General features: G+C 40.6%; 1 protein-coding gene across 4 annotated transcripts in view; it reads left to right on the plus strand.

Annotated features, from left to right (window-relative positions):
- The window catches only part of LOC140201322 (echinoderm microtubule-associated protein-like 6), a 378,640-nt gene that overhangs the window by 328,725 nt on the left and 22,840 nt on the right, over positions 1 to 27,075 (plus strand). For 2 of the 4 annotated variants that reach the window (XM_072265210.1, XM_072265209.1), the window contains 7 exons: positions 12,374 to 12,385; positions 12,758 to 12,940; positions 19,872 to 20,080; positions 20,513 to 20,670; positions 23,915 to 24,029; positions 25,781 to 25,969; positions 26,268 to 26,440. In XM_072265210.1, coding sequence (XP_072121311.1) covers positions 12,374 to 12,385; positions 12,758 to 12,940; positions 19,872 to 20,080; positions 20,513 to 20,670; positions 23,915 to 24,029; positions 25,781 to 25,969; positions 26,268 to 26,440 — 1,039 coding nt within the window. Of the gene's footprint in view, positions 1 to 12,373; positions 12,386 to 12,752; positions 12,941 to 19,871; positions 20,081 to 20,512; positions 20,671 to 23,914; positions 24,030 to 25,780; positions 25,970 to 26,267; positions 26,441 to 27,075 lie in introns of all 4 variants that reach the window. The other 2 variants (XM_072265207.1, XM_072265208.1) reach the window with 2 other exon arrangements.

Below are 27,075 nucleotides of genomic sequence, written 5' to 3' on the forward strand. Positions count from 1 at the left end.
ACTGATGAAGTAGAAACCAGATAGATCCACCACTAAGCACATCTTTCCCTCACCCCCCCTGCTTTCCGCAGGGATCGCTCCCTACACAACTCCCTTGTCCATTCGTCCCCCCCATCCCTCCCCACTGATCTCCCTCCTGGCACTTATCCGTGTAAGCGGAACAAGTGCTACACATGCCCTTACACTTCCTCCCTTACCACCATTCAGGGCCCCAAACAGTCCTTCCAGGTGAGGCGACACTTCACCTGTGAGTCAGCTGGGGTGATATACTGCGTCCGGTGCTCCCGATGTGGCCTTTTATATATTGGCAAGACCTGACGCAGACTGGGAGACCACTTTGCTGAACACCTACGCTCTGTCCGCCAGAGAAAGCAGGATCTCCCAGTGGCCACACATTTTAATTCCACATCCCATTCCCATTCTGACATGTCTATCCACGGCCTCCTCTACTATAAAGATGAAGCCACACTCAGGTTGGAGGAACAACACCTTATATTCCGTCTGGGTAGCCTCCAACCTGATGGCATGAACGTCGACTTCTCTAACTTCCGCTAACGCCCCACCTCCCCCTCGTACCCCATCCGTTATTTATTTTTATACACACATTCTTTTTCTCTCTCTCCTTTTTCTCCTTCTGTCCCTCTGAATTATACCCCTTGCCCATCCTCTGGGTTCCCCCCCCCCCGCCTTTCTCCCCGGACCTCCCGTCCCATGACCCTCTCATATCCCCTTTGCCAATCACCCGTCCAGCTCTTGGTTCCATCCCTCCCCCTCCTGTCTTCTCCTATCATTTTGGATCTCCCCCTCCCCCTCCAACTTTCAAATCTCTTACTCACTCTTCCTTCAGTTAGTCCTGACGAAGGGTCTTGGCCTAAAACGTCGACTGCACCTCTTCCTAGAGATGCTGCCTGGCCTGCTGCATTCACCAGCAACTTTGATGTGTGTAACCAGATAGATGACCCTGGCGAACTTGCATGTAAAGTGCCATCTGTCCTGTCCTGTCCTATCAGATTTTTTTCTTCTTTAGCCCTTAATCTCCTTGACCTTTTCCCTTCCGAGCTTCTTACTTTACCCCTTCTCCCACCCACCCAATTACAGTTCCAGTTTTCCTACACCTCTGTACAATTTTCCTGTATATTTGCTCAATTCCCACTATTGAGGGGTAGAGGTCTTTAAAATAATCCATTTCTTATTTTAAGATCCACTCATAAAGCATTACTTTTAAATAGTAACTCCTAATCTAGATTCTCCTCAAGAAGAAACATTTCCACATCGACCCAGGCAAGACTGCTCAGGATCTTGTCTGTATCACCTGAGTCGCCTCTTGCCTTCTGTTCTCCACTGGATAATAACCTAGCCTCCCAGTCTTTCCATGTGAGACAACCTGGCCATCGCAGGTATCAGTCCAGTAAATCTTCTTTAAATGGCTTCCATTGCATCCTTCCTAAAATAAGAATACCAGTACTGTTCTAGAACTGTCAAACCCAGCACAAGAAATTAACATTGGCTTAAACAATAATTTAGGCCTATCGTACAAATCTTCTCAAGTTTGTGTGTGCTAACCCAAAGGTTATTTAACATCAAGTAGACATTTTTATCTGAAGTTTAGTAGACCAAAAACTTTGAGAAACATTGACAGACTTTTATAGATGCACGGTGGTGGGTACCCTAACTGGTTGCATTACTGCTTGATGTGAAAATGGAACAGAAAAGGCTACAGATACAACCTAGTTCATCATAGACGAAGTGCTCTCAACCATTGAGTACATTTACATTGAGCTCAAGAAAGCAGCATTGATTGTTAAAGACCTTCGCCATCTAGGCCATGTCCTCTTCTTGGTACTACATTGGACAGGCCTTAGGTCCCACACCACCAAGTTCAGGAACAGTTATTACCATACAACCATCAAGCTCCTGAACCAGAATGGCTAACTTCAATTAGTCTGAACTGACTCTAGACCTACATATCCACTTTCAAGGACTTTTTACTTCTTTTATTCTCATTATTGTATTTCTTTTATTTGCACAGTTTGTCTTCTTTTGAATATTGGTGCTTGTCACTCATTGTTTATCTATATTTTTCATGAAATTCTATTGCATTTCTTGTTTCCTGTATACGCTTGCAGAAAATGAATCTCAGAGTAGTATATATGGTAACATATATACATACTTTGATTATTAATTTAATTTGAACTTTGAAGAGCATAAAAGCACACAACAGCTTGTTTTGCATAATGTTTCTATCCAATTAAACAACACCTAATTTTGCTTAGTGAGGTTATTATTGTGGAAAATTCACTTCTAGCATAATCCCCTTAATGCCCATAGACCTCAGTTTTATCAGGTCACTTTGATGCTTGAAGTCAGGACCAATTTGCCTCATATCACTCAAACTTGGAAATTCAACTCTTTGGCCTATATTTGAAGCAAGTAATGATGAGGTCAGAACCAACTGGTCTATGTAAAATCCTAAACTGGACATCAGTGATCTGGTTATTGGTGAGTGTGTGCCTCCAAACAGTACCGTCAATGACATCTTCCATCACCTTGTTGATAATTGAGAGCATATTGATTGGGTGGTAAATAGCTGGTTTGTGTTTTTCTGCTTTTTGTGAGCATGACAAACCTAGGCAATTTTCCACTCTGTCAGGTGGATGCTGGTTTTGTAATGAGATAGTTTGGTTATGGGCACAGCTAGTTTTGGAGTGTATTCTTTGGTATTACAGCTGGGATTTGATCAAATTATGAAGTCGAAATAATATATTCTGAAGTTGACATGTCAGTAAGAACGAAAACAGGATGAAAAATTGGCAAAATATTGGAGGCCCATGTGCGTACATCCACATTGGTTAAATGTATACAAACCAAGTTATCAAAGAGAAAGGTGGGCTCCTGTGTCTGCATGAGAACAGGACCAAAAGTGATGTACTTGGACAGCAGCTGAAAATGGTTGTAGGAATCACTCAGCATCTACACAACAGTGCTTAAAAAACTAAGAAGTGGCAAGTAAGTCAATGTTCGGCTTCAGCTGAGAGGGCACAAGAACATACTTCACTGGCATGGTCACTTTTACAGCCTGTAGTGTTGCTTTTGTTGCAGCAGTTGACATTAGGATGTCTGATTTTAACACAGACATCACAAGCTATTCCTCTTTAGGATTCGGGGACATCACTCTTTGAGCATGCTAAACAACCATACTCTCCTGTTCAGATTTAGATTTAATTATCACATGTGCATCAAAACACAGTGACATGCGTTGTTTGCATTAACAACCAGGACACCCGAGGTGTATGCAGGTGATCTTGAGAGCCCTTATTGACCTATTCCCTCTTCCACCGTCCTGTCTTGCCTTCTGAGGTTTGTGCTATTCCGAGAGAATTCTTACTATTTCACCCATGTGTGCAAGCATTGTTTTTAAAAGAAACTTCAAAAAATATAAACCGTGAGGAAGAGAATGGCTAAAGTCAACGTAGGGTCCCTTGGAAGATGAGAAGAGGAAATTGATATTGGGTGATAAGGAAATGGCTGAGGCATTGAACAACTATTTTGTGTCGGTCTTCACAATGGAGGACACATTTGGGAATAGCTTCTTTCCAACTGTGATAAGACTGCTGAACAGATCCTGACCCAGATCTGGGCCGTACCCTCCAGATATCCGGACCTGCCTCTCGGTTTTTTTGCACTACCTTACTTTCCATTTTTCTATTTTCTATTCATGATTTATAATTTAAATTCTTATATTTACTAATTGTTACTATTTTTAATATTTAATATTTGTAATCCAGGGAGCGGGAAGTGCAGAATCAAATATTGCTGTGATGATTGTATGCTGTAGTATCAATTGGTTGGCGACAATAAAGTATGAAGTATCTAGTATGCCAAAGAAGGATGTTATGGACAAAATGGGAGGTGAGGACCTCGATAAAATCACTGTCACTAAAGAGATGGTGATGAGCAAACTAGAGGACCTGAAGGTAGATAAGTCCCCTGGTCCTGATGGGATGCATCCCAGGGTGCTGAGGGAATTGGTGGAGGTTATAGCAGACACGTTGGTAATCATTTATCAAAACTCGCTTAGACTCTGGGCAGGTTCCGGCGGATTGGAAGACAGCAAATGTCACACCACTTTTTTAAAAAGTATGTAGGCAAAAGACTGCCAACTATAGGCCAGTGAGCTTAACATCTGTAGTCGGGAAAATGCTTGAAGCTGTCATGAAGGAAGAAATAGCGAAACATTTAGAAAGGAGTGGTACCATTAGACAGATGCAGCATGGATTCAGAAAGGGCAGGTCCTGTTTGGCAAACATACTGGAGCTCTTTGAGGACATAATGAGTGCAGTGGATAGAGGGGAACAGGGGGATGTCGTATACTTGGATTTCCAGAAGGTGTTCGATAAGGTGCCGCAGAAGAGACTTATAAATAAGATACGGATGCATGGAGTTGGAGGAAGTGCATTGTCATGGATATTGAATTGGTTAACCGATAGAAGGCAGAGAGTTGGTATAAATAGGTGTTTCTCCGGTTGGCAGTCAGTGGTGAGTGGGGTGCTGCAGGGGTCGGTGCTGGGCTCGCAGCTGTTTACCATTTATATTGATGATTTGGAAGAGGGGACTGAGTGTAGCGTAGCAAAATTTGCTGATGAAAAAGTAAATTGTACAGAGGATGTGGAGAGTCTGCAGAGGGGTATAGATAGGTTAAGTGAATGGGCCAAGGTCTAGCAGATGGAATACAGCATTGGTTAATGCGAGATCACCCACTTTGGAAGGAATAATAGAAAAGCAGATTATTATTTAACTGGTTAAAGATTACATCATGCTGTTGTGCAGAGGGACTTGTGAGTGCTTGTTTATGAATCGCAAAAAGTTGGCTTGCAGGTACAACAAGTTATTAAGAAGGCAAACGGAATGTTGGCCTCATTGCTAGAGGGATTGAACTCAAGAGCAGGGAGGTCATGCTGCAACTGTACAGGGTACTGGTGAGACCGCACCTGGAGTACTGTGTGCTGTTCTGGTCTCCATACAGTCGGCCCTCCTTATCCGCGAGTTCTGCATGCGCAAATTCAACCAACCGCAAATCGAGAAAACCCAGAAATGCTCTTCCAGCACTTGTTGTTCGAATATGTACAGACTTCTTTTTCTTGTCATTATTCCCTAAACAATGCAGTATTACAACTATTTTACATAGCACTTACGTTGTATTAGGTATTATAAGTAACCTAGAGATGATTTAAAGTATACGGGAGGATGTGCGTAGGTTATCGTGGATCGGGATCGAAAAAAAAACCTAAAGTTTTCTTACTAAGTAAATCAGAACAGATACATCCGGTATATTATTTAGCGTCAGTTAGTCAAACATTTGTCTTAGTATGTAGTATATATTTCACCTTTCTATGCATATAAAATACTTAAGAAACGTATGTTTCAGCGCCGGGCTCGGGAACAGAAGTTCCTGAGTTTGATCCAGTGACAGATCGTTCCTGAGTTTGATCCAGTGACAGATCACTCCCGAGCGCGCTGTCCATCCCTGCTGGGTTAATGTGGAGAATCAAAAACCCAAAACCCAATAATTAAACCACTGAGTTGCTGCGTAATAATTTTTGCTTTAATCGGGCAGGGCCCTTCTCATTTTATCCTTTAAAATTGTTCGGATGGTTGACCGACTTTAGCCTAATGCTTTTCCAATGACCAATGGCGTTTCACCTCTTTCTGATCACTTTATTATTTCCACTTTATTTTAAATCGCGATCGTGATTATTTTCGTGAACAGAAACACTGTGGATTCAGAGCTCCGCTGCTGGGTCCTAATGCCCACCGCACTGAGACAGGTTAAATAAGGTCCGGGGTTCCACTGGGTCCTAAGGTTCAGCATTGAGACAGGTTGAATAAGGGACTTAAGCATCCGCGATTTTTGGTATCCGCGAGGGGTCCCGGAACCATTCCCTCGCGGATAAGGAGGGCCGACTGTACCTGAGGAAGGATATACTGGCTTTGGAGGCAGTGCAGAGGAGGTTCACCAGGTTGATTCCGAGGATGAAGGGGTTAACCCATGAGGACAGATTGAGTCACCTGGGACTATACTCTCTGGAATTCAGAAGAATGGAATCTTATGGAAAGATACAAAATTTTGAAAGGGATAGATAAAATAGAAGTAGGAAAGTTGTTTCCATTGGTAGGTGAGACTAGAACCTAGGGGACATTGCCTCAAGATTCAGGGGTGAAGATTTAGGGCAGAGATGAGAAGAACTGTTTTTCCTAGAGAGTGGTGAATCTGTGGAATTCTCTGCCCAGGGAAGCAGTTGAGACTTCTTCACTAAATATATTTAAGATACAGTTAGATAGATTTTTACATAGTAAGGAAATTAAAGGTTATGGGGAAAAGGCAGGTAGATGGAGCTGAGTTTATGGACAGATCAGCCATGATCTTATTGAATGGTGGGGCAGGCTCGATGGGCTGGATGGCCTACTCCTGCTCCTATTTCTTACGTTCTTATGAGTATCTGCTTTTACATTTTGAAACAATCATGAAGACCGCTATATAAACTGCCAGACTCTTTAAAAATATGAGTCAGAAACTAAACTATAATTAGTTGATAATCCCAAAGTATTGTAATGTTATTGGGTCATTTAGCTGAGAGAAGGCATTAGGTGGAATGATGAACTCTAAAAGGTAGTTTTAGAAGTAGCTCTAAAAACACTAAATTCTCCAAGTCTACTTCACTAGTGAGCTGGATAATGAAAGTGCTGTGCAGTTATGGCCTAACATGTGAAACGGGCTCTCGCACTGCGCTGCAGCCTACTGCAGCTATTTGGGAATCTGATATTGAAAGTGTGCCAGGATGCAGAAACACAGTGAGTGCTAGTATTTGCGCGGAATTAAAGCAGGTCCCTGCAGACACGAGTTTCCAGTGATTTTTCTCACTAACATCCGATCACGAGAAAATAAAATGGATTATCTGTGCCTTCGTCTGAACCAGTGGGACATGAGGGGCTGCTGCGCACTTGTCTTGACAGAAACGTGGCTCCAGATTTGGCCATCCAGCTAGAATGCCTAATCTTTCAGTGGACAGAAATGCTGTGACCTCAGGTATAACCCATGGAAGAGATCTGTGGGACAACGTAAATAAGAGCTGGTGTGTGAACGCCTTGGTAGTAATAGCCCACTGCTCGCCGCAGATAGAGTTTTTAATGGTGAATTGCAGGCCCTTCTCTTTACCAAGGGAGTTCACTGCCATTGTGATTGTTGCTGTTTACATTTACACCCCCCACCACCATCTGTGCTAGTGCTAGGGAATCGCTGCAGGAGCTCTACATCACCATCTGCGAGCACCGTGCCACTCACCTTGATGGTTTCTTTATTGTTGCTGGTGACTTCAATCAGACCAACTTTAAAAACTGTCCTGCCAAAGTTCTACCAGCGTTCCACTTCGCAACCAGAGGAGGGAATATATTAAACTTCGTCTACACCAGCATTCGTGCAGCCTGCAAGGCTGCACCCCCCCCCACCCCCATCTCAGATACTCAGACCACACACCCATTTTGCTAATCCTTGCATACAGACCACTGGTTAAATGAGTCAAACCAGTTTACAGGGAGATCAGGACCTGGACAGAAGGTGCCACCTCAGTGCTTTAAAACTGTTTCGTAAGCACGGATGCAAAATATTCAGGGAGGTGGTTACCTACAATCAACAAGTTAACATTGATAAGTATGCGGGATCAGTGACAAGCTACGTAGGAAAGTGCATGGAATACATTATAGGGATTAAACACTATACTGCCTGGGGCAAATTGAAAACTATGGCCGACTGCAGAGGTTCATGCACTGCTTAGGGATCGAAGGTCAGCAAGAGCTATACTCCCCCGTGTCATCAGGAAATCAAAGCGAGATTCACAGACTCCTTTGTGACACCGGGGACATGCAGCGCTTGTGACAATGTATACAAACAATAACAAATTACAAGTCCATTCTGTGCATCAATGACAGCGATGCCACCCTTCCTGATAGGCAGAATGCCTTCCATACACGATTTAACACAATGGATGATGACACATCAAGGGAAGCTCACTTTCCCCCTGAGGAATAGGCACCCTGTCTGGCCACAGCCAAAATGAGCAGGATGTGAGCCACGGTAAACCCACAGAAAGCGGGGCCAGACAACAGATCTGGTCAGGTGCTGAGGACTTGTGCACTACAGCTAACCAAAGTTTTAACAGACATCTTCAACATCTCTTTGCAACAAACTATTGTCCCTGCATGCTTCAAGGCACCCACCATCATTCTGATGCCCTAGAGAGCAACGGTAACTGGACGCCACAGTAGTGTAGCGATTGGCATGTTGCTCTGCAGCTTGGGGAGTTCAGAGTTCAATTCTGGTGCCATTCTATAAGGAGGATCTGTACATCATCCCTGTGGAATGTGTGGGTTTTCTCCAGGTCCTTCAGTTTCCTCCCATAGTCCAAAGACATACCAGGTAGGTTAACTGGTCATTGTAAATTGTCCTGTCATTCAGTTAGGGTAAATCGGGCTTGTCAGGGGCATCTGGGGTGAGCTGGCTCAAAGGGCCAGAAGGGCCTACTCCACGCTGTATCGCAAAATAAATAGACTGGCATAAACGAATCAGCCCAGTGGCACTGACCTCAACAATCATGAAGTGCTTTGGATCATATAAAATTCCACCTTCCAGCTACATTGGATCCTTTCCTGTTAACCTACCACAAAAACCAGTCCACCGATGATGCCATGGCCTCAATCCTGCACTTCATCCTGTTCCATTTAGAAAATGATGCCTCGTACACCAGGAATTGTTCATTGACTTCACCTGATCATCCCTCTGAGACAGGTGGGTAAACTGTCCTCAGTGGGACTCAACAGCCCTCTCTGTAACTGGATCTTCGACTTCTTGATGGAAAGACTACAGTCAGTCTAAGTTGGCAGCAGTATCTCAAACTCCATCATACTGAGCACTGGTGCTCCCCAGAGCTGTGTGCTCAGCCCGCTGCTGTTCACACTGCTGGCTGATAAATGCACTGCCAGATCCAGCTCAAACTGCATCTGGTTTGCTGATGATACTACAGTTTATGGCTTCATCAGCAACAATAATGGGTTGGCATACAGAAAGGAGGTAGAGGGTTTTGTCAAATGGTGTGAGAATAACAACCTAAATTTCATCGTGGACAAGACAAAATCAGTGACTGTGGACTTAAGGAAGACGCAGGGTGACTACTCTCTATTGCACATCAATGGCTGTACCATGGAGAGAGTGCAGAGCACAAATTTCCTTGATGTACACATGACAGCTAACCTGGCCCCACAACTCCACCGTATTAGTCAAGAAGGCACAGCGGTGTTTACACTTTCTGAAAAGATTGAGATTTGTAAGGCTTCCTTACCCCATTCCAACAACTTTCTACAGGAGCACCATCGAGTGTGTCCTATCTGGTTGCATCATTGTGTGGTATGGAATCTCCTAGGCATTGACAACAAAACCCCACAAAGAAAAGTAAAATTGCTAAGAGGATCACTGGGGTCTCCCTCTTCCCCCACCCCCCATTTGTGACATTTACCAGAAGCATTGTATATGAAGGGCCCAAAACATCACTCATACCATAATCGCTTTGACACACCACCATCAGGAAGGAGACACAAGAACGTCAGGACTGGGGACTGCCAGACAGGATAACAGCTTCTCCCAGGCTGTGAGACTAATGAATACCCTGCCACCACCAAGGTTTTGTCACTAGGACAGCGAGCTGTTTACTGTACTGTTTATTGTTTACCTGTGCAGACTAATACATTATTAACTTATTTGTGGTAATATTTACTTCTATGTACTGTGTGTGGTATATTTATTGTGAGTGCACCATGGTCCAAAAGAAGGTTGTTTCATTTGGTTGAGTATATGTATAGTCAGGTGGCAGTAAACTTGAACTAAATTGTAGAAATATAGAAACATAGAAAACCTGCAGCACAATACAGGCCCTTTGGCCCATAAAGCTGTGCCGAACATGTCCCTGCCTGAGAAATTACCTAGGGTTACCCATAGCACTCTATTCTTCTGTGCTCCATATGCCTGTCCAGGAGTCTCTTAAAAGACCCTATCGTATCCGCCTCCACTGCTGTCGCCAGCAGCCCATTCCACGCACTCACCACTCTCCGCGTTAAAAAAAAACTTGCCCCTGATTTCTCCTCTGTACCTACTTCCAAGCACCTTAAAACTGTGGCCTCTCATGCTAGCCATTTCAACCCTGGGAAAAACCCTCTGACTATCCACACGATCAATGCCTCTCATCATCTTATACACCTCTATCAGGTCACCTGTCATGCTCTGTCACTCCAAGGAGAAAAGGCCGAGTTCACTCAACCTATTCTCATAAGGCATGCTCCCCAATCCAGGCAACATCCTTATAAGTCTCCTCTGCACCTTTTCTATGGTTTCCACATCCTTCCTATAGTGAGGTGCCCAGAACTCAGCACGGTACTCCAAGTGGGGTCTGACCAGGGTCCTATATACTGTAGCTGCAACATTACCTCTCGGCTCCTAAACTCAATTCCACAATTGATGAAGGCCAATGCACTGTATGTTTTCTTAACCACGGAATCAACCTGCGCAGCAGCCTTGAGTGTCCGATGGGCTTGGACCCCAAGATCCCTCTGATCCTCCACACTGCCAAGAGCCTTATTGAATTGTGGTTCAAATCAGGACAGTGCACTGATTAACTTCGTGATATACCTCCTTTGCATATCTATGTTAAATATTCATTGCAAATATTAGGCAGCAGTTCTCACTGTGGTTGCCTCATTTTACCCTACAAATGTATATATGTACTGCAGATGCCATTGTGAAGTTCTCAAGGATTGTCATAGTACTTAAAACAAAGGTTGCTACAAATTCCATTTTCTTATTGACCCATCGTTAGCAAATCATTTTTTCTTTTGATATTGTTGCACATGTTTATATTCACTCTATTTCTATTACAATCTGAAAAAAGTTGTTTATTGAACAGGTGAATAAATTTCAGTGAAAGCAACATTTATCATATTTATGCAAACCTCTCATATTTTTCTCCTTAAGTAATCCAATCTCTTTTAAGTTTTCTTGAACCGTAACTCAGTCTATACAAAATAAATACTGTACTTTTACCTACATCAATGGCTTCAACTAAACATTCTAAAAACTTTTCTACCCACTCCATTCTTTACTTTGCAGTGTCTTTTGGAAGCAACAATCCCAATTACAGCTCTTGATTCCTTTTAAAAGTAATGCTTATTCCCTTTGTTATAATACTATATTACATACCCAACTTGCAGTCACTTCTAATATGGAATTTTGAAATGAGGAAAGGATTTTCATTTGTATGCTGTCCTTAAAGATCTCAAGACTATTGTAAGACTTAGCAGCATGCTTTACAATCGTGGTCTCAGTTTACTATTGTAAAATATGCTGCCAAATATGTGCAATTCAAGATCACACAATTGTGAAATAACAACATAGTTCCTGTTTAGTAGAGGAATATATATTTTTAATATTTGATCTGGGGACGTTTGCATACCTTCTTCAAATAGTGAAATGTCTTGAGCCACAACAATGAGAGAAAGTCCATCTAAACACATTCTTAGTTCTTTCCCAGCCTGTAAATATTGTGGGTCCAGCCTGCAGTCATCTTTGATATACAGTGATTGCTTATGCAAAATCCATAAATTGGGTTTTTAGATGCAGGAATGCCAAGTCCAACTGTTTATTTATTCCTCACCACTGTGCAGCACTGCATTACTCTTGTCCATTTCATGAACAATGACAAAGTGTTCATGCTTTCTTAGATCTTTAAGAACGTTAGTACCATCCCTTTAAAGGTATCATGTAATGAAGCACGCTAACTACTGAAGACAAGAGAATTGAAAATTGTGTCAAAATTTTCATTGATATTAGTTTAAATGAGCAAAAGGATTAATATACTTAATTGTCTTATTGGTCTTTAAATCCATCTTGGGATAACCTTTTGTAATAATTTAAGTATTGATAGTGTCCATTAATTATGTCAATTTGTAACAATTCAATTATATGATGTACTAATTACTGTTTATTCATCTTATAATTAAAATGTCTAAGATACATGGCAATTATTTTGGAACTGCCATTCATTAAAGTCCAAATCCTATAATAGTTTCATCAATGTAATATCCAAGTCATCATTTGTTTAGCTTCAGAGCAAAATTTTGCTTTTTATTAAAATACATTTTACCTTGTGTTCATTATGCACATTTAATTTGTTGTCAATATTTCTCCTCTGATACTATTATGTGATAACTCATCATGAGAGGGTATAGTGTATCTTGGATCAATATTTCCTCATTTGCAATTGCTGTCTCAATGCAGGTGATATTACAGATCCATCAGGTAAGGCTATCAGCTTTTGTCCTTATCCCCCATTCCATCATTGTCTTTATTTTTATTTGAGCAGATTCACTGATTCTCTTGTCATTGTGAAACTGTAATAATGTATTTGCTCATAGCGCAGATACATGTGGTTGTGCAGCCCATGGTTTTGTTCAGTTTGTCCCTATGCTTAGTAGATAACATTAGGATAGTAAATATTCAGCGTACGTTTCTCGAGCTAGATGAAGACTGTCAATGCATTGTAGCAGATTAAATGCACCTAATTAATAAAAGTATTTGTAAGCTAATATAAATGGCCATCAAGTTTTAAATGTCTTTCTCTTTTTTCCTAATTTAAATTTAATGCATATACTTTTTTTTTACAATTACCAGGAGCAACTCCATCCATTCATGTGTGGGATGCCATAAGCAAGCAGACACTTTCCATCCTGCGTTGTTCTCATAATAAGGGTGTCTGTTATGTTAACTTTAGTGCTACAGGCAAGCTGTTGTTATCAGTGGGCATCGATTCTGAACATACCATCTCTGTTTGGAGATGGCAAGAAGGTAAATGGTGTAATTTATTTTAATTAACATATTATATATTTCATTTTCCATTGCTATTGTCCTTCGTTCATTGTATAACAAATAAATGTAAGCAAGTAATTTGTAGATTCAGTAACAGTACCATGTCATGAATACATGCCTAGGCAAAATACATTTCTCGCTCTAGAAATTTATCCTCTGCTTGACAGATTTTTATTTTGAAAAGTAATTAAGAGGATATCAAGCCAGTTGCATATTAGCAGTGTGTTTCCAGATTTTTGATCTAGGTCCTCTGTGCAAATGATAGGCATGCCTTCAAAGATAGTTGGAAGTACATTTTGATACAAAGTTCATTTAACCTTCAACGAGAAACCTTACTATTCAAATGAAGACCATGAATATCACAGAACAAGAATGCTGAAGCAGCCTTAACCAAAAGATGGAGGCCTGCCTCAGCAGTAGTTGAAGGGTTAGACATTCCTGACTTTTACCAGGAATTCCATCTTTTATTTTTAGTTTACTACTTTATTTTTTTCATGGCTCAAGCGCCCCTCCCAATCAAATAGAATTTCATACATGTAGATGATGGAAATACTCTCCTAAATGGACTTAGGGAGTGGAATCCATAACTGAATACAACTACTCCACATAGGCATCAGTAGCGTAGACCATAAGGCATAAGGAGCAGAATTAGGACATTTGGTCTGTTGAGCCTGCTCTGCCGTTCAATCATGGCTGATCCTTTTTTCCCCTGCTCAAGGTTATGGCCTTCTCCCCGTAACCTTTGATGCCGTGTCCATTCAAGAAACTATCAAGCTCTGCCTTTAAGTACACCCAACAACCTGGCCTCCACAACTGCCTGTGGTAACAAATTCCACAGATTTACCACCCTCTGGCTAAAGAAAGTTCTCCACATCTCTGTTTTAAATGGATGCCCCTCTATCCTGAGGCTGTGTCCTCTTGTTCTAGACTCCTCCACCATGGGAAACATCCTTACCACATCTACTCTGACTAGGCCTTTCAACATTCGAAAGGTTTCAATGGGATTCCCCCTCATCATTCTAAATTTCAGTGAGTACAGACCCAGAGCTATCAAACGTTCCTCGTATGATAACTCTTTCATTCCCAAAATCATCCTTGTGAACCTCCTCTGAACCCTCTCCAGTGCCAGCACATCTCCTCTTAGAGGAGGAGCCCAAAACTTTTCACAGTACTCAAGGTGAGGCCTCACCAATGCCTTAAAACCAAAGCTTCACATCCCTGCACTCGTATTCTAGACCATCAGAAATGAATGCTAACATTGCATTTGCCCTCCTCACTACCATCTGTACCTGCAAGTTGACCTTTAAGGTGTCCTGTGCAAAGTTTCCCAGGCCCCTTTGCATCTCAGATTTTTGGATTTTCTCCCTATTTAGAAAATAGTCTGCACATTTATTTCTACTACCAAAGTGCATGACCGTGCATTTTCCAACATTATACTTCATTTGCCACTTTTCTGCCCATTCTCCTAATCTAAGTCCTTCTGCAGCCTACCTGTTTCCTCAACACTACCTGCCCCTCCACCAATCTTCATATCAGCTGCAAACTTAGCAACAAAGCCATCTATTCCATCATCTAAATATACAGCATAAAAAGAAGTGGTCCCAACACTGACCCTTGTGGAACACCACTAGTCACTGGCAGCCAACCAGAAAAGGATCCTTTTATTCCCACTTGCTGCCTCCTACCAATCAACTAATGATCTAACCATACCAATAACCTTCCTGTAATACCATGGGCTCTTAACTTGGTAAGCAGCTTCATGTGTGGCACCTTGTCAAAGGCCTTCTGAAAGTTCAAATTTACAACGTCTACTGCATCCCCTTTAACAATCCTACGTGTAATCTCCTCAAAGAATTCCAACAGTCAAGATTTTCCCTGAAGGAAACCATGCTGACTTTGTCCTATCTTGCCCAGTTATCACCAAGTACTCTATAACCTCAATCTTAACAATTGACTGCAACATTTCCCAACCACTGAGGTCAGGCTAACTGGTCTATGATTTCCTTTCTGCTGCCTTCCTCCTTTCTTAAAGAATGACGTGACATTTGCAATTTTTCCAGTCCTCTGGCACCATGCCCAGGGGCAATGATTTTTGAAAGATCATTACTAATGCCTCCATTATCTCTCCTGCTAACTCTTTCAGATCCCTGGGGTGCAGCTCATCTGGTCCGGGTGACTGTTGTACCTTGGGTCTTTCAACTTCTTGAGCACCTTCCCCCTTGTAATAGTAACTGCACCTATGTCTCTTCCCTCATACCCTTCAGCATCTGGCACACTGCTAGTGTCTTCCACAGTGAAGACTGATTTTACATACTCATTTAGTTCATCTGCCATCTCCTTGGCCCCCGTTATTATTTCTCCGGCCTCATTTTCTAGAGGTCCTATATCCACTCTCATCTCTTTTTTTTTACTTGAAAAAGCTTTTACTATCCACTTTTATATTATTTGCTAGTATGCTTCCATATTTCATCTTTTCCCTCCTAATGATTCTTTTAGTTGCTCTCTGTAGGGTTTTAAAAGCTTCACAATCCTCTTTTTTCCCACTAAATTTTGCTTTGTTGTATGCCCTCTGCTTTGCTTTTACATTAGCTTTGACTTCCCTTGCCAGCTGTGGTTGTACTATTTTGCCATTTGAGTATTTCTTTGTTTTTGGAATACATCTACCCTGCACATTCCTGATTTTTCCCAGAAACTCACGCCATTGCTACTCTGCTGTCATCCCTGCCAGCATCTCCTTCCAGTTTTCTTTGTCCAACTCCTCTCTCATACCACTACCAATGCCTCTCTCTCATCACTGTTATTTCCTTTACTCCACTGAAATACTGCTATGTCAGGCTTTACTTTCTCCCTATCAAATTTCAAGTTGAACTCAATCATATTGTGATCACTGCCTCCTAAAGGCTCCTTTACCTTAATCACCTCCGGTTCATTACATAACACCCAATCCAGTATAGCTGATCCCCTAGTAGGCTCAACAAGGAACTGCTCTAAAAAACCATCTCATAAGCATTCAACAAACTCCCTCTCTTGAGATCCATTACCAACCTCATTTTTCCAATTGACCTGCAAGTTGACATCTCCGATGATTATCATAACGTTGCCCTTTTGACACATCTTTTCTATTTCCTGTTGTAATCTGTGGTCCACATCCCAGCTACTGTTGGAAGGCCTGTATATAACTGCCATCAGGGTCCTTTTACCCTTGCAGTTTCTTCACTCAACCGACAAGGATTCAACATCTTCCAATCCTATGTCACATGTTTCTATTGATTTGATGCCACTTTTTACCAGCAGACCCACGCCAGCCCCTCTGCCGACCTTCTGATCCTATCCCCCCCCCCCCGATAAAATGTGTAATCTGGTTCATTCAGCTCCCAACTACAATCATTCTTCAAACACATTTCAGTGACGGCCGCAACATCATTCCTGACAATCTGTAAAAGTGCAACAAGGTCATCCAACTTTTTTTTTATACTCTGTGCATTGCGATATAACACTTTGAGTACTGTATTTGCTACCCTTTTTGATTCTGCATCCCTAATGCACTGATGCTCACCCTGCTGACTGCAATTTTGTCTTATAATCTGCCTGCCCTTCCTGACAGTCTTGACTGCGTGCTATCTTTGCGTTCTTACCATCCGTCCTATCCTGAGTCCCTTCACTCCAGTTCCCACCCTCCCTGCCAAATTAGTTTAAATCCTCCCCAACAGTTCTAAGAAACCTGTCCACGAGAATATTTGTCCCCTTCGGGTTCATGTGCAACCCATCACTTTTATGCAGGTCATACCTTCCCCTTAAGAGATCCCAATGATCCGAGAATCTGAAGCCCTGCCCCTGCACCAGCTTCTCAGCCATTATAAGCCTTTTGATAAAACCGAAAGTCAGACAAAGTAAAACCTCTCCGGTGCTTGTGTGTTGTATTGAGACTTTTGCTGAATACACCATCAATAGTGCAAACAGAAGAGGAGAGAAGATTCCGGGTAGAAGGGATACCTAAGTCAAAGTTGTCTTGCACATGTTTCTCGTTGCAACCTTCAGTTCATGCACACTGCCACCATTAATCACAGATGCTCATGAACAAGTTTAAACTTCTTTGGGGGCCATTTCTATTACAACAAAAAAGAGTGCTTGTGATAAAGTAGTGGAGTCTTAGAGAGAAATATCACAGAAACAGGGCATTATTAATCATTTTCTAAAATTTTCCTTACAATGCCATCAACTTCACAAGATTCTTCCAGTCACTCACACTCCAGGGTAGTTTAATTAAACTACTAACCCACATGTCCTTAGGATGTGTGAGAGAACTGGAGCACCTGGAGGAAGGTCATATGGTTATAGGGAGAACGTGCAAGCTGCACACTGGTAGAAGTCAAGGTCAGGATTCAAAACGGGTTGCGGATAACTCTGAGGTAACAGTTCTGCTAAGTTTGATACTGAGCCATCCAGCTGCACTCCAGGGATGGATGGCACAAACCTGCCACGTGATTACATAAGATCATGACTAATCTGATTTGCTGCATTAGCTCTATTTTGATCTTGATCCTCCTCTCTGCCTGTCTAAGCTTTGATCTACTTTGCTGCCATGCCCACAACTCAGGCCAGCCAATCCCTTATCCTAGGATAATTCCCCTTGTTTTATTTTCTTAAACTGAGGAAAACATCTTTACAGCATAAAACATATTTATTCCCCCTCAAAATCTTACATATTTCAAAATAATCATCTCATTCTTCCAAGCTCTATTCCATTCAATTTTTCTTCATAAGACAACCCCTTCATGCCAGAATCAATTTAGTGAACCTTTGTACCTCTAGGTATGGTCTCCCTCAAATAAAGAAGCAAAAGCTACATACATTACTGTAGGTGTGATCTCTCAAAAGCCTTGTGCAGTTGTAGCAAAACTTCCTTACCTTGTATTTGATCTCCCTTGCAGTGAAGGCCAATATCCCATTTGCTTTCATAATTCGATCTGTTGACAAAGTGCTTACTTTGTATTTCTTGCAAAAGTGCACCCTGGTTTTCTTAAAATCCAGAACTTTTAAAATTACAACCTTTTCCATTATTCCTATTGAATTGAATTTCCCCTTTTTTGTTCCCCACCTGCCATCTTTATTGCCTTTACAGATGCTTGAGGTCCTCACAATTTACTTTTCAACTTGAGCCTGTTTCATCAATCTGGATACATAACATTTGGTGCCTTTATCAAAGTCAATAATGTAATAAACTAACTGCTAATTCCTGAGATATTCCAGCCTGATGATGATCTACTCTTTCTTATGTCTGTGTAGTCCTCTTTGGTTGCTATCTAATGTTTTCCTAGTATCCTTCCATCTAGTAATAATATTTACATATTTATTAGCCTTTTAACCTGGTATCATTCTGAACCTTAGTTAGTTATGGATAGATCACTTTTCTATCCATGGCCAACTAATGAATTTTAGATTCACTGAGAATACTTAATTTAAGTGTCTTTCACTGTTTATCAACCGCTGGAAAATAAGAATAAAAGGTATAATACTCTTTATAGCTGTTTTTATTTAAGTTTAAGGGATAAGTTTAGGAATTCACTTTGTCACTCTCAAGCTTGATGTGAAATTCTATCATTATTATCCAATCTCCCACAGAATTCTTTCCTTTCAGATTACTAATTTACAGATCTAAAGTAGATTGTTTCTTGGTTGGGTCCACAACAGATTATTATAGCAAACTACCTAAAGTATGCTCCATAGTTTCATCTTCAAGGCCATTACCAATTGAATTTACCCAGTCTATTTGAAGATGAATTCCTATTCCACTATGTCCTCCCCCACTCACCGCGCCCCCCCAGCTACCAATGATTATTGCAACTCCCATTGTGTCTTTATAGATTGTATATCATTACTGGTGTTAGGAATCCTACGGACAACCAAAACCCAGTGTTTCCACCAATTACTACTTTTTAGTTTTACCTCCCTTATTTTTAATACCTAATCTTTATGTAACAACTCATCACTTTCCTAATATCATCCTTTCCAATCAGAGCTATCCTACTAATCACCTTTGAACCATATTTCTGTCATGACTACTACATCAAAATATACTTACCTCTCTGTCATTAATTATCTCCCTTGTTCAGATACAAAGACCTCAGTTAGTTTCCCTACTTTGACCGTTTGCTGCTGCACTATTGCATCTTTGTAATTGCTTTTTTGGTATGTGTTCCTTTTCCGTAGGTACTCTATAGATGGAAGTTCTTAAACTATTACCAGCCAAAGAACATTTTAGTTATTTGAAAGGAAATAGGATTAATTTTTGCAATCCTTGAAAAAGAACATTCATAATGATTTTAGAATTTTACATCTGTTGTAGAAGATGGCTAATGTCACCAGATGCCACAATAGATAGCAATAACAGTGAGACTCTAACAATATCGTATTAAAGTACATGATGATTAACCCTAGATATGGTAGGTGAGGAATCCTTGAGTAGAAATTGATGCATGTTTGACTGAAACAAGTTGTAGGAGAAGGTGAAAATATCTTTTCCAACATCAACGTGAGATTTCCAGATCAGATTATGTTTAATCCTCAAATGTTAACTCCTCTAAAACCTGAATACCAACCAAAATGTTCTTTCTGAAATGCTTTGCCTTTCTACATTATTCGATTATCATCCCTATGCCTCTCACAAAAATAACAATTTAATGTCTCAAAAATTAGATTGAATTGAATACTAGTGTCATGATTCAGCAGCAATAGATGGATTTGTGAAAAAACAATTAACTATTTTGCATGTTTCTACTTTAGTTAGATAAAAGATGAGAAAATTGTTTTCAACTATATTTTTTCTCCAATGCTTTATCTGAAACCAAAGATTTTCAGAAATAGAACAAATAGATTTACTAATGAAGTACTTGACTTTCTTTTGTTTTAGGTGCTAAAGTTGCAAGCAAAGCAGCCCATAGTGAGAGGATATTTGTGGTTGAGTTTCGTCCAGATTCAGACACACAATTTGTATCTGTGGGGGTGAAGCATATTAAATTTTGGACCTTAGCTGGTGGTGCGTTGCTTTCCAAAAAGGGAATAATTGGCAATATGAATGATGCAAAGATGCAAACCATGCTATCTGTTGCCTTCGGTGCAGTAAGTACTGGTTAGGATTACTTTCCACTGCTTCCACAATAATTCTTCAGCTAGAGCATTGATGGTGTGTTTTATACAAAGTTTTGACAAGCTACACAAGATGGTAAATTCTCTGCATTTCTGTGCCAGTCCACAAAAAGATATTTTCTTTTGCCACTATTTTGTCAGATATATTATCTTTCACTGTAATAAATATTTTTGTGCATATTATTCCGTAATAAGCAGCTTCTTATTTTAGAAGCTGCTTGTGTAAATTTACCATATTGTAGTTATACTTTCCAACCAATAGTGGTGGTGTAACATCTCAGTTTTAGATGCCAGTCTTCCTGCTATAAGAATTTCCCAGTTCTATTCTATGTGGCAGTCTCAACTACAAAGGATATTCAAGAAATATATTCATAATATAGACTTTTTAAAAAATATCTTTTACAGAATAACCTTACTTTCTCTGGTGCCATAAACGGGGATGTGTATGTCTGGAAAGATCATATTGTAATCAGAGTTGTAGCAAAAGCCCATACAGGACCTGTCTTCACAATGTACACAACATTAAGAGATGGCTTGATTGTGACAGGAGGCAAGGAAAAACCGTAAGATACATTGTTATGTGTTTTACTGATGTTGTATTTATCATGATAAAAGTATACTATATTATTTTCAAACTGGTTAGTATTTGGCAGAGCATGATTATATTATGATTAATTTATATAGATTCTCATAAACCAGTAACAGGATTGTATATAAGAACATATGAAGTAGAAGGTGGAATAGGTCATTTAATCCTTAGTATTTGTTATTCAGTAACATCATGACTGAATTTTATGTCAATACCATTTTCCTGTACAAATGTAATTTTCCCTGATGTATTCGTCAAATACCTCAATTTATGAGCCTGCTGAGTCTCAAAACTTCACTTACATTCTGGGTGTAGGAAGTTATTTTCAAACTTATATTGAATGGTCAATTCTTTCTTTTGAGAAGGTGATTCATGCTTCCAAATATCCTGGTTAGGATAGACGTCACCCCTGCAATTAGTGTGTCAGTCCCCACTAGAAATGTGTATATTTCTATAGGATGGTCTGTTATTCTTCTTAACTGTAGAGAGAATAAGTGCAATGGATCAACTGAGAGACTAAGTACTTAACATCAATCCATAAGCAGCCTAAAGTTACCCAGTGTATACCTCACCTTTAACACAATGAATTCTTATGACCACCATGAGAAGATTCATGATATTCCCTGAGATCTGTTTGTGATTATTCTGCTGCTGGCTAGTAGCCACTATACAAGCTACTAACCAACTTGCAAAAGGCAAGAATCTAGGCATCGGCATTAAGGAATCCAACAACACCCCACTCCTCTGCTCCAGTTCACCTGCAGGACAATATGAACAATGCCAGATTCTGCTTTCTAGATGACATGGACATTTGCACCTTTCTGTACCTCCATTATTGGGTTGAATCCATTTGATCCAGCAGGCCCTTTTCAGGCTTCAAGAGCGCACAAATTGTTAAAGATTTAATTAAAAGTGGAGTGGAACAAGGGAATAACATTATTATATGCAGACATACTGAAATTCACAGCCCAGTCTTTTGATTCTATGTAGCATTTGCCTTGCAGCCATATTCCAAAAACTGGAATCATGAAGTCATACAGCATAAAACAAGCCTTTCACTCTTTCACCCATCCAACCCTATAGTAACATCTATATTAATACATTTACCAACACTTGGTCTATACCCTTCCATGTCATGGCTATTGCTACATACTAATAAAATGTTGTGAGGCAATGAATTTCAAATTCCAACTAAACTCATGGTGATAAAATTGCTTCTTATACTGTATCTCCTCCAGGCCTATTATGCCTTACCTTATGCTCATATACTCTTGTTATACCAGCACCTGTTATGGAAAAAGGCATATTACCACCTACTATTAATATGCCCTAAATCTGTCAACATATTTTGCTCTAAAGAAAACAACCCTACTTATTAGATTATGAGAACATTCAGTCCGCTTATATTGTCATTTAGAAATGTATACATGCATTAAGAAATGATACAATGTTTCTCCGGAGTGATATCACAGAAAACCGGACAAACTAAAGACTAACACTGACAGAACCACGTAATTATAACATATAGTTACAGCAGTGCAAAGCAGTACCATAATTTGATGAAGAACAGACCATGGGCACAGTAAAAAAAAAGTCTCGAAGTCCCGAGTCGATCAACTCCCGAGTGAATAAATTGGATAGATACGTGGTTGGGAGGTGTATGGAGGGATATGGTCCATGTGCAGGTCAGTGGAACTAGGCAGAAAATGGTTCAGCACAGCCAAAAAGGGCCAAAAGACCTGTTTCTGTGCTGTAGTTGCTTCTGTGGTTTCTATGGTTTTTTAAAATTCCCTGCCATAAACCTCCAGGCACAGTCAACTTGCCAATACCTTGGAAGCAGCCAACTACAGCCGACACTGAGTCCATCCGTTTGAAAACTTAGAGCTTCCGACCAGCCTCTCTGATACAGCCTCCCGAGTGCCTTCGACCTCTCCCCGGCCGCTGAAACATGCAAAGCCGAGGATTTCGGGGCCTTCAGCTCCGGAGATTCCAGTTACCACACAGTAGCAGCGGCAGCGAAGCGGGCATTTCAGGAGTTTTCCAGATGTTCCTCCGTGCTCTTACGTCTGTCTCCATCAAATCAGAATTGTGCACGGTCCCCTACTTGACAGATAACAGATATCATCACCAAAGTGCTGCCATCTTCTCCCCCTCCCGGGAGGATCTCTCATAACTGAGACGCTTCATCCCAACCAACATCATGGAAAACCCTCCTCTATATCCTCTCCTGAGCAATTGCATCCTTTTCTATACTGTGGTGACCAAAACTGTTCACAATGTTCCAATGTTTATAAAGCTCTACTATAGCTTCCTTGTTCTTTTATTCTGTGCCCAAGATAATGAAGACTAGTGCCCTGTAGACCTTCTTTACTATCCAATCTACCTGTGCTGCCACCTTCAGAGATCTTTGAACTAGTAAACCAAGGTCCCTCTGCTTTTCAATATTCCTTTCTGCCCTACCATTCATTGTGTATGTCCTACCCTTGTATGATTTTACAAAACCTATCATATCTCATACCTGTCGAGATTAAATTCAATCTGCTGTTGCTCCGCCTAACTTAACGTCTGAGCAATATCTTTCTATAGTCTGTAAACCATTGAGGTTTACCGTTCAAATCTCCTATTCCAGGCTCCAAATCACAAAACCAACCCTGCACTGTTAACACACGGTCTCCTATTACTAAGCCAATTTTGCACCCAATTTGCCTTGAATCCCTGAGGCTCTAATTAGATCTCTAATAGGCCTCCAGTTTCCTGGTTACCCATAATGTTCAGCAAAACACCACAGAACAGAACAAAACAGAATATACCAAGCAACGAAGCAACAACAGCAAAACAACCCCCAATCCTCCATACCCACACACATACACAGCCCTCTAACCCCAGAACAGGCTTGTAACTTCCGGTGGACTGGCAGATCTGCGGACATTGGATCCTTGACTCCCCCAGTGGACTTGCAGAGTTGTGCTGACTTGGACTCCGGCCATCAGGCCTCAACCTCTGGACTTCCAATCAACCAACTCTTGGGCTTCTATCCAGACCTCTAATCGAAACTCAGGGCTCCATTTGACCTTCAGGCTTCGATCCGCACTGCCAATATATACACACACATTTTTATACACACTAATATATAGTAACTTCTACTACTGTAATCAAACATTAGTTGTTTGCTATTCATAAAATTGACTGCTAAATGGATTTCCCTTTGATTCCAAAAGGACAAAAGAAGGAGGTGCAGTAAAACTCTGGGATCAGGAAATGAAGCGATGTCGAGCATTCCAGCTGGAGACAGGACAATCTTTGGACATTGTTCGTTCAGTCTGCAGAGGAAAGGTCAGAAACCTAAATTTGAAATACTTTTTGATCAAAGGTTATTGCTGTGATATTGTTTGAAGTGGTTCCATTCATACAAAAATATATAATAATTAAAATTGTGTGTGGTTTAAATTATCAATATAAAAGACTGTAAAGTGGCTCCTATTGCGTATTTCAGTGTATTGCAACAAATTATTCAGCAAAGGAAAGCAAATACTTGGAAAAGCTATGTTTAAATTTTTCAAAATTGATGAATATTGTGGTGCTCTGAGGTTCACCCTCACTGTAAATGGGGTGTGCAATAATCACCTTCCCTGTCTGTATGTAACTGAGTAGTTCTCCCCCTGACTCATCATGCTAGGTCTTTTATTGTGCTTGTCACAGTAAAAACACCAGTGAAGATGAATGAGTTTTTCTAGTCTGTCATCACAGACCAAATGCTCACCACAGTATTATTGGTGTGGAAGACATTACTGAAACAGTATTTGCTATGATGGATGTCTGACTGTGATACTGGATCATGTCGCATCCTGTTTATGATAGCATTTCAGCCAGTGTAGCTGAAATTAGGTTCCTGGGTAGTTTTTTTAAAAATGACTGGTTCATTTGAGCAATTCCATGCTATTTGAAACATACATACCCCACTATCACCCACCAAATATGCAGACTGTTTGTGTCAGTTGTAACAAAATGAAAAGCAGCAAGTTAACACTCTCAGTTCCGGTAAAAATGGCAGTGCATTTGATTACAGTGGCTTCTATGGGGTCAACCAAAAGTGTTATCATCCTTTTTAAACTTTTTTTTTACGATTGCAAGACTCTACTGGACATTAAGAAATTAAAGTACTGCTGGTCTTCGCAACCTACGAGTTGCTCTTTGATGAAGGAGCTGGACTTGGTGTAGATTGTGCTGCTGCCTGCATCAGAGAGGCATCAGTGCACCAAGGGGGTTGTGCAGTCTAACAGCGAGTGATTGTCTTAGTCGCTTTTTTTGTGATCGCGAGACCCTGTTGAACATTGTTATTGTGGAATTCTGCAAGTCCAATTCACTGATATATTGGCGGACGGTGGGGAGCTCAAGGTGCAAAAAAAAACAAAGTTTCGTTTGACTGTGTTCATGGGTATTCAAGTATGGTTGAATGAATTATGAACAAGACTTCTTTGACGACACCTGGTATATCTCAGCTCCACCAGTGAAATCAATGGTTAAATTGGTCTTTCATTGCTTGCAATGTTATCTCCAAGCTCCATAACATCCTACTTGTTGAAATTTGTTGTTCTTCTGTTGTTACTGGGTTAAAATTCTGGAACTGCGACATTTTCTGAAAGCTCTCCAGTATGATAAGAAAGTGGTTCATAACCAGCTTTTAAAGGGCAGTGAAACAATTGAATACTGACATGTTAGTAATGCCCACACCCCATAAGTGATGGAAAAAAACAACAAAGAGGAGAAAAAAGACCCATTGACTCAACTTGCCTTCCATCTTTTGCAAATCATCTCTCCATTTCAACATGCAAAGTCATATTTCCACCCTATCACCCAAGCTGTCTTATCCAGAAGCATTATTCTGTTGTTCAGCCTATTCAGATACTTAATACCTGAATGCACATTCAGTTAACACACATCAAAGTTGCTGGTGAACGCAGCAGGCCAGGCAGCATCTCTAGGAAGAGGTACAGTCAACATTTCAGGCCGAGACCCTTAGTCCTGACCCTTAGTTCAGATTTACCTTTGCTTTTTGCATTAAAATAATAATTTTTTGATTACAGGGGAAAATACTTGTAGGAACAAAAGATTGTGAAATAATTGAAGTTGGAGAAAAGAATGCAGCATCAAATAGCCTAATCGATGGGCATATGGAAGGAGAGATTTGGGGCCTTGCTACACACCCTTTGAAAGATCTCCTGATCTCTGCAAGTGATGATGGCACAATAAGAATCTGGGACTTGGCTGATAAAGTAAGCAAGGAAAGATTTTTAAAAATTGATCCATTCCTAATAATTGTTGTCTGCCTTCCTGTTGCCTTTTATCAAATGTATTTGCTTTCTTTCCATCAAGATGTGATGGTCTGTTCTTCTGCATATTTGTTTTTTCAGTTTCCTAACTGTATTGAAATCTCAGTTAGAGACCACTTCACAAACCCTAGTGTCATATCATTTGACGCTGATAAATAAATTCATATACAAATTATGGTGTGAAATTGGAGTTCCCCTCTCAGTTATTTTACAGAAGTCTGTTAAATTTTCCCCATTGTAGAAACTGCTGAACAAAGTGAACCTTGGATATGGTGCTAAATGTGCTGCATACAGTCCTGATGGAGAAATGGTAGCGATTGGGATGAAAAATGGAGAATTTATTATACTCTTAGTCAATTCTTTGAAAGTGTGGGGCAAGAAACGAGATCGAAGTGCTGCCGTCCAGGATATCAGGTACAATACCTATTGTGGTGGAAATATTCAGCTATTGGCAGTATCTTTTAAAGTATGTACATTTATGTATAAAATTGATTAAATATCAGCATGAGCACAAACTGTTGCATATTTGAATACTCTTGCAGTACCTATATCACCTGCTGGTCCAAAAGCTCTGAATTTAGGGCCCAGACACTTGTACTTGTGAACCATTTTCAGGTCTGAACAGAAAATGGAGGGCTTATATTGTTCCTGGCACTTCCAAGCACGTTGCATGCCCAGTAGCCTCAGTGTACTAGTATATTACAGTGACATCAAATGGCATTTGACACTTCATGTATAAAATTCTACCTTGTGTACAGTTTGAAAAGGGTGGAAAGTTCATAAAGTTTTAAATAGGTTGGAACAGAAGCCCAGTGGAACTGAGACATTGAGTTTTTAAATAGGCCAAGTATGATGTCACAAGACAGCAGATAAGTGACTGCTGGTATCACTTCCCAATTCTTCCTTATTGGTCAAGAAATTTAATCGGGATACTATTGCAGTTAAACCTCCAAGAGGACCACAACCTTGTCATAGGGTTTGAAGGCGTGCATGCCTCAATGACCTGGAGAGCTATGTTGGCTGGCGTCAGGGCCTGTGCTTTAGCTCTT

Source organism: Mobula birostris, chromosome 8 (genome assembly GCF_030028105.1).
Source record: "Mobula birostris isolate sMobBir1 chromosome 8, sMobBir1.hap1, whole genome shotgun sequence".
Lineage (NCBI taxonomy): Eukaryota > Metazoa > Chordata > Chondrichthyes > Myliobatiformes > Myliobatidae > Mobula > Mobula birostris.